The sequence below is a fragment of the Stegodyphus dumicola genome, chromosome 12, assembly GCF_044657685.1.
Source record: "Stegodyphus dumicola isolate Sdum_Otavi_A_Nest chromosome 12, ASM4465768v1".
NCBI lineage: Eukaryota > Metazoa > Arthropoda > Arachnida > Araneae > Eresidae > Stegodyphus > Stegodyphus dumicola.
The window spans coordinates 18,020,098-18,032,966 of record NC_140779.1 but is presented as its reverse complement, the minus strand read 5'-3'; the positions used below and the strand labels follow the sequence as shown (position 1 = coordinate 18,032,966).

At 30.4% G+C, this 12,869-nt stretch overlaps 1 protein-coding gene across 1 annotated transcript in view; it reads right to left on the bottom strand.

Annotated features, from left to right (window-relative positions):
• Positions 1–10,514, bottom strand: part of LOC118191834 (EF-hand domain-containing protein D2-like) — a 102,506-nt gene extending 91,992 nt beyond the window's left edge. The window contains exon 1 of the mRNA XM_035362692.2: positions 10,179–10,514. Within this exon, the coding sequence (XP_035218583.1) occupies positions 10,179–10,345 (167 nt within the window). The 5' untranslated portion in view covers positions 10,346–10,514. The remainder of the gene's footprint in view (positions 1–10,178) is intronic.
• Positions 10,515–12,869: the final 2,355 nt, after the last annotated feature.

The window sequence follows — 12,869 nt, the reverse complement described above, 5'->3', positions numbered from 1 at the left end:
GTAGTCAGCTGTAAAAAGTTGGTAGTAATTGCTTTTAAAATAAATAAGTTATCCCAATTCTTGCAACAGTCACCTATTCGAACATCTAATGGGTTTTAAGGTGTACGAGTCCCCTTAAAAGGATATATATATATATCTATGACATTTCATAAGAATGATATATTTTCACACTTCAATAATAGCTGCAAAATATTTTTCATTTCTCGATAGCTAAACGATACAGTGTTCCACGATGAGTTCTGCTTTTAGGCACACCTGAGCAAAGATGATGAACTTGAAAAATTTTATAGCTCGATTTTTTTTCTTTTCCCGACATAAAATTAGTATTTTGTTAATTATTGGCATGGATGTATTTACAGACATTCCAATTATTTAACTTAACAGATTTTCTTTGTGATCCGAGACTTTATTTTTCACGTAGATAAAAAAGTGCACACTTTCTTGGCAAATTCCTTTGGCGTTCATTTTCCCTCCACGTTAGAAAAATATTAACGGTTTTTCTGAACAAAATGTTCGAGTTGAAGAAAACCTCGGCGTGTTACCTATATACAGTGTCTCATAAAAGTGATGGGACACTTGTGCTTTACAAAAGGAAACTGTAATAAAATTAATTAAAAAAACATGTAAAAATTTTTTGTGGGTGTGTTTCATACTTAAATTTAGTAACAATTATTACATAACATACATTTTCTCAAAATATTAAAATATTAATTTAAGAAAAATACAATTGTTTAGAACGGAGCAAAAAATGGCTCACATAAGTGATGGGACACTTACTTTTCCATCAAATATTTATCCAAAAATGTTACTTTTTAAAAGGTTTTAATATTTTGTTGGATTTCCTTTTCCTTTTAAAGCATGATTTAATCTTCTTGGAATGGATTCGACTAATTTTTTTTGTGATTTCTGGAGTGTTTTTACTCCATTCTTCTTGAACCACCGATTTTAATTGTTGTTTTTAAGAAATGGTGTGTTTGGGAATTCTTGATTCCAATTCTTACCAAATATTCTCTATGGGATTTAAGTCTGGAGATTGTGGTGCTGTTTTTATTCTTTCAGGACAGTTATACAGCAGCCAGAGTCTAACTTTCAAAGCAGTGTGCTTGGGGTCATAGTCCTGGTAGAATTTAAAATCGTTATGAAGGTTCAATTTTCGTGCTGAAGATTTCAAATTTTGATTTAAAATGTCAATGTACTTGTATTGATCCATTATACTTTCAATAAAAACGAGATTACCGACTCCATACCATAACTCCTCCTCCACCATGTTTTACTGTTGGCATCAAATTCTGTTTGCGAAATTCTTCCCTGGGTTTTCTCCACACCAAGATTCTACCGTCAGAACCAAATATATTAAATTTACTCTCATCAGCAAATATAACTTCATTCCAGTAATCAAAATTCTTATTTATGTTGGATTTTGCGAAAGCCAGTCTGAGTTTTCTATTCTTTTCACTTTCGAAGAATTTTTTCCTGGCTGCTCTACCGTGATATCCAGCAGATCGAATTACTCTTCTAATAGTCTCAGGATTAACAATTACTCCATATAATGCTTGTAAATAAGCAGCAACTTTAGGAGCACTCATTCTTTGATTTTTTTTAATATTTCGAACGATTATTCGCTTTATTTCATTGGATAGCTTTGATGGTCGGCTAGGTCTTCTTTTATCCTGAATCACATGATTCTTTTTATATCGTTTAATAATATTGAAAACTGTTCAATGACTCAATTTAACTGTTTCAGCAGTTTCTCTAATAGATTTTCCACGTTCAGTATGCAAATTAATAACTAATTTTGGAATTTCAGGCAAAGTTTCTTTTCGATTAGCATTCATGGCTGCACAGAGCTAAAAAACACAAAATTTCCAAAACAAACTGGAGAGAAATACTGCAGACGATTTTATAAATTATTGCCAATTGCTTTTGAGTAAAAATAAAAACCCCAAAAAATATTTTTATTGTAGTACGTAGTAGTATCTAATGGTGTCCCATCACTTATGTGAGCCATTTTTTTGCTCCGTTCTAAACAATTGTATTTTTATTAAATTAACATTTTAATATTTTGAGAAAATGTATGTTATGTAATAATTGTTACTAAATTTCAGTATGAAACACATTCACAAAAAATGTTTACATGTTTTTTTAAATTTATTTTATTAGAGTTTCCTTTTGTAAAGCACAAGTGTCCCATCACTTTTGTGAGACGCTGTATTCTGTTTCTTACGTAAACACTTATTGTTTCGTTACAGATGGTAATTGTGACTTTACATCACCTGTAAGACTTGAATACTTTTTTTAATTCAAGTTTTCATAACACGTCATAAATTATAGATTATTTTTCTTTGGAAAGATAAATCAAAAACGTAAAACCGAAATTTGTTTAAATGCCCCAGTTTTTTTATAAGTGCACAATAATTTATATTCAAAACGATAAACTGTCGGCAAGTAATTGCGTCGTTAGGTTTGAGAATATATTCTTTCTTTCAATAAAATGATTATAAATATATCTGCTGCGGATAGAAAGAGGACAAAATCTAAGCAAAATAGAATGCAATAATTATACAACACTTCAGAAATTTTAGGTTAAAATTTTCGGAAACTAAACAAATTCAACTCAAAAATCAAGTTCAAGAGAGACACTAACAAACGCAGTTTTCAGAACCAAACAAATACGTTTGTAAGTAGGCTTATAGATTTTTTGGAGGGATAACGAAAAGTAAAATAAGTGTTTAAATTTGCCAGACTGCGTTTAAGAACACCTTGGATTGGAAAAAAAAAAAAAATTATCTCCCGTTCTACTGAGCCGATTGACAAAATTTAACTTGGCACTAACTCTCATGTCTTGAAAGCGCGATCTATTATAGTTATAACTATAGAATATATAGTTAGTTATTTATATATAGTTAGAACTAGTAGTTCTAACGTAGATATGTCGACACAAAATCCGACGTTTTCTAAATGACGTAATGACTTTTTTCTATATTTCGATTCTACACCTCAAATTATGATGCTTTTTCTCAGTTTACGCCAAGAATAGTTCATTTGGCGAAATTCTTAATTTATGGTAACTTATTTTTCTGTCTTTCATCGTGCACGAGCGGAAAAAAGGCGCATCGTTCATTCTTTCAAATAATTTCAACAAAGTGTGTAAACAGTATTTGATGTTATTATCGCTAATAATTATGAAAAATTTCAAAACCAGCCAATATATAAATTCACGTGTATCTTCGGAAATTCTGAATACAAAATTCTAATTTTTGAGGTATGCCTAAAAATATATCTTCTTTAAGATGATGGCAAAAATTTTATGGCGTACCATTCAAGTTTATCGAAAAATTTATAAAAATGCCTATAAATACAAATCTTAAAAACAAATCAGAAAATAGATGCGGATTTTATATTATTAACTTAAATTTTGTGCCAGAATAACAAACAATATATTAAAAAAATGCTATAGATAAATCCAATATACATCGTAACTCGCGCTTTCGAGACATGAAAAATGCAAGTTAAATTTCTTCAATCGGTCGTGTTAATCTTTACCAGGGTTGAATAATTTAATTTTTAATCCTTATCCTCTAATAAAATGCAAAAATAGTGCAGTGTATAATAAAATGCAAAAATAGTGCAGTGTATAATAAAATGCAAAAATAGTGCAGTGTATAATAAAATGCAAAAATAGTGCAGTGTATAATAAAATGCAAAAATAGTGCAGTGTATAATAAAATGCAAAAATAGTGCAGTGTATAATAAAATGCAAAAATAGTGCAGTGTATAATAAAATGCAAAAATAGTGCAGTGTCTAATAAAATGCAAAAATAGTGCAGTGTCTAATAAAATGCAAAAATAGTGCAGTGTCTAATAAAATGCAAAAATAGTGCAGTGTCTAATAAAATGCAAAAATAGTGCAGTGTCTAATAAAATGCAAAAATAGTGCAGTGTCTAATAAAATGCAAAAATAGTGCAGTGTCTAATAAAATGCAAAAATAGTGCAGTGTCTAATAAAATGCAAAAATAGTGCAGTGTCTAATAAAATGCAAAAATAGTGCAGTGTTAGCGAAAGAAAAGATACCATCTCCATTACGAACCCCAAAACCGAGCTGTATTAAAAATACTTAGCATAATATGCTGGATGTTCAACAACCAAACTTGAAGGAAAAAATAAAAGTAAGGATTAAGTTGATGTTGAAATTTCCTGTAGTAACTAGATTATTGCGCTAAGGGCGTTACTTGATCTTCAGGTCGGCTTTCACGTAAAAATAGTCACTTATGGGTTGAACGCAATTCAACGAACAAAGCATGCAGGTTTGCACGTGTCAAGGGTTCAGAATCATGATAAAAAAAATTTCGTGTTATTAATGGATTTGTTTGGAGTCCACAACTACAGCAGTCGCTTCTTTATAAACAACCGATGTATTTTCAAAAATATTTAAAGAAGGTTGGTTATAAACAACCAATATATTTTTAAAAATATTTAAAGAGTTAATGAAATTACATTTCATACCTGAATAACAATTCACTGGTGGGTTATTTATTGTTTGCCCGATAACAGTACGGAAATAGTCTTAGCGTGTTAAAAACATCCGGTTTAGCTTTATTTGTTTTGGTTCCGAATATTTAAATATATTTTTTTTCTCCTTTTTTCGATTACATTGTAATGACATTTAAAAACACGTATTACCAATGGCTGCATCTTTGTTTAGTAAAAACATTCACGTTTAAACTGCTCACGATGTTATACACAAAAATGCATTAAAACAACACAAATAGAAAATTTTAAAACTGATCTGCATTTTCAATGAAATGTTAAGAGAATAAAATAGTAAAAAGATACTTCGGAATTCAAAGGAAACATTTCTTGAATGTACTTAGTATTTTAAATTTTGAAATGGAGATTTCATTGTTATTACCTTTTCTTTTGTTATTATCTTCCCTCCTCTCCGTGTGTATTGTTAAATACGAATCACTTAAATCAATTTCGACAAGATCTCTAAAATCTTCAGGCCGAAAATATATTAAAAAATGCATAGAGTATTACAATGTTGCGCATAATTTATTTCTAAATACCAATAATTTAATTCTTAATGTAAATTTTATTCCTTTCTACCTTTAATTATCTTAAGATAAGGTATCTATCTGCCTACGTTAAAAAAACGATTTCGGCGAAAAATTTCGATTTTATTTTATTGCCCAATTTGAAAGGTCAATTTTGTAGGATTCCGAAAATGGTTCATTTTTACGTTTGTGATAATTAGAAGAGAAGGTATAGCCAATTAACTGCACTGGAAGTGAAAGCAGAAAGACCGGAAGTGCCATTTAAAAGGCTCAACTTAAAGGTAAACAATGTTGTTATCCGTGTTTTTTTTTTAACTGTTCGTGTGTAAAATTGTGCTAAAACATTTCATTTTAATTCTGGGTACTTTTTTTTGTTTCTGGCAATAATTATTTGCCTTAATTCTTTGAACTGGGACTAGCAACATTGCGGTTTTTTTAACTGGGTTTGGCAACATTGCGATTAGGTATAAAGACTATGTTGCTGGATGCATATATAGCCGTTTTAATTTTTAATTCAGGGTATCTTGGATTACTTTCTGTGTTTGAACATTTAGGCATATCAATTGAACAAGAATTTGATTAAAAATTACTTTGGAATTGATAACGAAAGAATAAAGAACTCGAAAATTCATTCGTCGCTCATTTCGAAAATAGCCAGAAAAAAATTAAAATCAAATAGGAAATCAAAATTACTTAAGTATAAAGATATGGAGGGTGTGATGTACAAATGTGGAGAATTTTAAGTGTGTAAATACAAAAGAACAGTTTTTCTGTTAATGTGAAAACTTTAAATGCGTTTTCTGAAAAACTAATTTTTCTAGTGTTTTTACATACAAGAAATGTAATTACTCAAAATGTTCTAAAGATATCTCTATTAAATTTCACTAAAATGTTTTCTATATTATTTATTAGGTTTTAAGCTACAATCTAAGTAACATTTATTAATTTGATTGTTTTATAAGTATTTCTATATAAAACGATAAGAAATATTTTACAAAAAACTGTGTTTTTTCATGTAATTACACATATTTTAGTAAATTTTAGAAATATCATATACATTTTAGTTCATAACAGATAAGTGTAGTAGTATACAGTATAAAAAAATTGAAATATATGCTGTGAGGAAAAATATACGGCATTTAACGTAAGTGTTAAAATCTAAAAATTTGCATAAAATTGCATATATTTCAAAAATTTATAAAAATATTCCTCAAAATTTACCAATTTTCATGATTTGATATCATATTTTGACTAAATAAATATATATTTCATCAGAATTCTATGTTTTTAAAAAAAAGTGCTCCGAACGTAGGCAGATACCTAACGCGTTTTATGAAATAAAAGCTATAAATCGGCTTAAATGAAAAGGTTAAGAAGTTTTGAAATTTGAAGTTTTTTTTTTATTCTTTATCAGTATTTATATCGACTCAAAATTATTAAGTTATAACTACTCAAATGTTAAAAGTTATGCAGTAAGTTTCTTTTAAAAAAATTGCAGCAAAAAATGGGCTACAATTTACTTAACTACCTTTAGTCTATGTTATAAATAGCAGGTTTGGTGTATTTAATTATGGGAAAAACACTCAAGTGATATTTACTTAAGGGCAGGGATGCCTTCGTGGAGGACTGTCTAAGTCAACCTTGTTCGTATACATGTTCCACATGGAGAAAACCCCCATGCAGCCAGGCCACTGACCGGAATTCCGAGCCAAGGACTTAACTACCACTGTTCATTTACTTTACCACTCGGCCGCTGGTCGGCCATTACAAAAAAAAAAAAAAAAAAAAAAAAAAAAAATTACATGCAATTAGTTAAATTAGACCATAATTTAAATTATAGAAAGCTGTATGGCTTTATACAGCATACAGAAGTACTGCATACAGATGGCTAGGTCGACTGGGGCTGCGCCAGTTAATACTAATACAGTATAAAGCTTTATTACATACAAAATTAAAAATCTGTTTAAACAACGTAAACGAAATATAAATCAGCAAAATAACTGCATATATTATCAAATAATAAATAACATTAATACTATATACTGTCTAATAAATATCCATCCAGTTCAACAGCTCAAAGAGAAACCTTGGGAGTAAAGTGCTTCAAAGAATAAACCTTATATAATGGAAGGGATTTCAAGAAAATGAACTTTTGATTACACCTCAATCGCCTCATATCATTCGTTATCTATTAAAAAGAAGGACACGCCTCTGGAACTTTCTTCTTGCGTGAAATCGGTTCGCTGAATGAAGAAATTTCACTCGAAACTCAGAAAACGATTTTCGTAAATCAAATTATGATGATATGAACTCGCTTAATTTGGAAGTTCCCATTCGTCCCTTTTTCTGAAATAGTTCCGGATTTATTCTAAATCTAAGACTTTTTCGGTTAGTTAAACTAAAACGCTACTCATAAAGGGAAAAACACGCGACGAATAACTACACAAGGGAGGGATCCTTTCGTGGAGAATTTTCTACGGGGAGCTGATACATAATTGTAGCACACAGAGAAAACCACGCGTTCTCCATACAGCCAGAACCCAAATCTGAGTACTAATTATCAACGGAAATATCAGCTTGGTAGACTTCTTAGGTGTCTTACTCTCGTGAATAACTAATTTTATTCTTTTTATTACTGTAATTGTAATACTCTAGGTATTAAATTTATGAATAATTGCCGACTGCTATCTGTTACCATACTGAAAAGCTGAGCCATCCACTTTCATGCTCCAGCTTAGAATATTGTTTTACAGTCTATTATGAAATGGCTCATCGTCGGTAACTTTGGCTAATGGCGGTCGTTATAGCAACAGGGCTGGTGTATTTCAAGCAGGGATGAATCAGAAGGAAATTGTTTTCCGCGAAATATTTGTAGCGAAAAGAGTTAACTCCTAGAACACTTTTTGTCCTAGAAGCATGTGTTTATTAAGTTGCTTATCTTACGGCTAATTAGCCTTCTGTTGATACTTAAGTCTCGTTAAAATATTATTTTCATTTTTTTTTAATTATTTAAAATAAAATTCCGTAACACTTAAAAAAAATGCCCCAAAATTTTCCAAAAAGCAAATTTTAATGAATCTATTTTTCTGAAAAATAGTCAGCTACGGCACGGCCAAAGCAATAAGTTATATGTACTGAAAAACTGAGCTATGAATTTAATGTATACAAAGTTGCTAGCTGTGACCAAAGCAAAATTTCTGAGTTCTATATACACCGGAAAAGAAAGTGCATAAAAACATTTCAATACGAATGAAATCAGTTCATTCTTTCCAAACAACAATCAATTCATAAATACGTTTTCATTGCCAATCCAGGAAACAAAAACTTTGGACACTTCAGGTTAATACACATAAGTATGATGTCATGATTTACATTTAATGTAATATAACAGCTTTTTCTCAATATCAATGAAAGAATTAACGTGGAAGTAATATACCGTGTCAATTATCTTAATCTGAAACAAAAAAAGTTGGCAAAAGCAGCTATTTATTTAAAATGCAGACATTACCGAAACATTTTCGATATACAATGACGTCGCATGAAATCGTGTCTTTCTTCAACATCAAAACATAAGCGTAATAATATATTTAATGTTTGACAATGCTGCTTTTATTTCATATTTTGGTAAAACTTAAATTTATTAACAAATTCTACAATTTGAAAGGGAGCAGTGGCAACACTTTTCGAAATAAAGCAGATTTTTAGCTTCAGAGTGCGAGACTGTTGCCACTCGAACAAAATGAGGGTGAAATTTAGCGTTTTTAATTAATATCTCGGCTGACTAAAGTCGTAAGAAGATGAGAATGGTCGAAATGGCTTCCCATAAATTTTTGAAATCCGGGAGGGGGGGGGGTACCTTTCGAAACTCAACTCTCCGCCGTTTCGGAGATGATGCCACAAACAGACATACGCGCAAAGATTTTAATAACATATAATACTATGGGAACTCTAGTTTAACTGCTTCTGGCGTGCATAAATAAAACAAATATTAAACTACTGAAATGAATACATGACACAATTTTAAATCTGGGAATTAAATCAATAGTTTCATCAGATAAATTAATTAATTTAGTTTTAAGTGAAAGAGTACAAATTAATTCAGCTAATTAAGAACAGTTCATCTGCAAACAAATGGAAATTCTATTTGATCATTATATTTGAATAACGTAAACTACGATATAAGTACACTCTGAAACAAGTATATGATGATATTTTGTGAAAGTTTAGAAAAAGAATTCAACATTTGTTTTTATTTTTTTTTTTAACATTATGCCAGGGAAAAAAAAAAAAAAAAAAACTATTTGTAAATGATCACAACCACACTCCTTATGTCTTCTCCTGTTACAAAATCAGCCGGATCTGAACTTCGACGAGAACAGTGGATGCATTGACAGCGTTCTCAAAGTGCAAAATTCGTGGATTCTTTTGAACAAACAGTATAGGCAAATCAACTCAATAATGAAGCAAAGTTTTTTAAAATAAATTTGGTTTTCTGTGAATTTACTTCTTTATTTCTTAATCATAAATTATTAATAGAATTACGAATTTCTACAGTATTCTGCCAATGGACTTTAGAGTTTCTTCAGTTCAAGATCTGTGTGTTAAATCTTCTCAGGTTGAGAAATGTTTTAACTGGATTATTAGTCAATCAAACAAATAAGAAATTTAAATCGCTTTGAGAAATTCATGAAGTAGACATTATTTTCACACAGTATATTAAAAAATTCCGCCTTAAACAAATCTGCAAAACGGTTTATTTCAAGAAAAATGGGTTTAAAAAGGCGCGAAAATTTTAAACTTGTGAAAATGCGCATAAAATCCTATACGATAAAATTATTCCCATGCCGTGCTGTCAGAACTCAAGAATATACTAATTAATTTTATTAGCTATAACGAAAAAATAAAATTCCAATTATAGCAATTTATAACAAAATACGAATATTGAGTAATTAGTTACATGACTATATAAAGATATACTTATTCAGTCGAAAAGATGATTTAAAATATTTTAGTGGGAATTTCCCCCCTCAATAAAGTAATAATAAAGCGACAAATTATTAATTTTGAATAATAATACCAGGACCATCGAATGTCAGATTTAGCGATACAAAATAAGAGCTTACTTTTTAAACATGCGTTCATATTCCTTAATTTCCTTCAAAGAAAATTCCTTGAATTCCGTGTAGGGATTGAAATACTTCTTTCGGTTTGGCAGTTGAGAAACATCCACATTTCCTTCATTGATAATCTGCCGGTGAGTTAAAATCGCTGAAAGTTCTGAATCCGCCATTATTTTTACCGAATACTCTGGATTAAAGTTTCGCGGATGGAGCAGAATTTAAAAATGAAACGCACAGTAAGAACTCACGAGTCTTTTTTTATAAAATAAATATTGTGCCGTAAGTGTTACTGACCCGTTTTAAATAGGCAAGTAGAAAACGGAGCTTCGCTATCGCAAGCTTTGAGCCAATGAGGGAAGTCAAGCACGAGACGTTATCCGCTAGGTTGCCAGATTGGAGACGTTATATCTATTTGAATTTCTTTCTTTTTATCGCCAACTCATTTTCTGTGAAGAGAAGTTTTAAGCTCGAGTGCGTTTGTTTTACAATCGATTGCAATTAGGTAGTTATTTGCGTTTTTTTTATTAGAGGTGGCTGTACTTTGGTTATGGATTAGTGTAACAGTATTTTTTTTTTTTTTTTTATTTTTTTAGCATTTCTTTTTTCTAGTGATGATGAAGGAAATTTGTAAATTTTAAGATTAAATTTTCCTTATTTATAAGCAATAATACATTTATTATATTCCGAACTTATTTTCGTGAAGTATTCTAAGTTTTATTGAAATATAGCATAATCTATGTTGTGTATGTTTTATAACACATTCGCAGTTTTTCATAGTAAAATATATTTACGTGTTATTAGTCTCGAGTGCGGATTTTGCATCGAACCACAGTAAATGCGTTCACTTTCATTCGAGTCTGTTGCCATTCAGAAAAATGAAAGATATTCATCTGTCAAATTGAATTTGTCTGCTGTGGATTACCAATATAAGCTGTTTGAAAGAAGCAGGTGCAAGTTCTTAAAAATATTCGTTTCTTACTTTTGAATCGGATGGATGTTAATAATAAAATCGATCCGATTCAAAAGTAAGAAACGAATAGTTACAGGAATTTAATTCATGATTTATCTGATTAAAAACAGGAAATACTTGTCATTGAATGACGTTATATTTATTTCATAATTTTGTGAAACTTGAATGAATTTTTGATTAAGTGGTGTGGTGTATTTAATTATGGCAAAGCACACGAGGGCTATCTGCCTAAAGGGAGGGATGCCTTTCGTGGAGGACTTTCTAAGGGAAACTGGCTCGTATACACGTTACACATGGGGAAAACCACGAAAAACGCCCGTTCGCGGGATTCGAACCTCAGATCGAACTACCAGTGTTCAGCGTCTTTACCGCTCGGCCGCTGGTGGGCAATTTTTGATTAAGATACTCAGTGATTTGAAAGCGAGGAATGGCAACACTGTACGGAATAAAACATTTTTATCTCCAGCGAGGCTGTGTATCAGAAATTCTAAAGATATGCTGTTTTTAATATATTGGGATTTTGCTGTTGAATTGAAGTTTATGCGGCTTAATTGCGAAGAACGTGATATTTAATAACGCACAAAAAACTTTAATTATAAAAAGACAAAATGCCATATTATTAAGAAAACTGAAATATGATAATCTGAGAAAAGACTGAAAAAATTAGAAAAATGTATGCCAGCACTTAATTACTGTATAGGAAATTATAAAAATATGCTGCTTTAACTTTTTTTTTTTTTTTAATTTTGTTGCTGAATTGTATTACGGCGTAAGTCCGAAGGAAATGCTACTTAATAAAACTAAAAAGGAAAAAAAAAAAAAAAAAAAAGCAAGATTGTATTGTAAGAGCAGATTGATAGACTGTGAGCTCAGCGAAAACCTCAACAAACCCTATTGGGCGACTGTTAAAATCTGAAACTTTTTAGAATCTTTTTTTAAAATTTCTTCTCGATTTAAGATTTTTTAAAATTTATTTGTATGGTTTGTTTTTGAATTTAGAACACTTATTATCGTCGACCTCACGAAAAAAAATCTCTTCTGAATCCATTTAAAATAATTTTTTGCAACCGGATTTTGGAAAAACGTACAGATGTCATGCAAAAACATCGTTAAATTGTATTCGATAGCGGTTAAAATGGATATTTTCGTTGAAATATGAGACCCGAAAATTTTCGCGATTACAATACTTCAATCGCGAAAAATATAAGGAAGTAAAAATACAAGTATCTAAACAAATGTGAATCAATGTAAGATTTTTTTGAAAATATATTGTGTTTGTGTCCAGAATAAATATGTGTAACCAAGATAATTGTTAATATATTTCACTATTTAGTTAATCATGTCTTAAAGAATTATATTAAAAAATTATTCCATTTCGTCAGAAATCCTGCTGTTATTTCATTTAGATCTTGCTAGTCAGCTTACAATATTCTTTGCTGTCGCTTCTGAAGATGTTCTAATAGCTTCATCTGTGCAGCAATTATCTTCATTATCATCAAAGCAAAAATCAGGTGAATAACTGTTACGTCGATATGTAGCAATAACAAAGCTATTTATTCTGTGTCCAGATAAGTCTTGCTAACGAATATATACAATGGCTTTCTTTAATTTCTTTTTCTGTACTTAAAAGGTGGCTGTTTATGTACGCACTAATGTACACTAATCGAATCACGAATGTCGCTGCCTACTCATCTAACTATCTAACGACGTATCTAAATGCCACA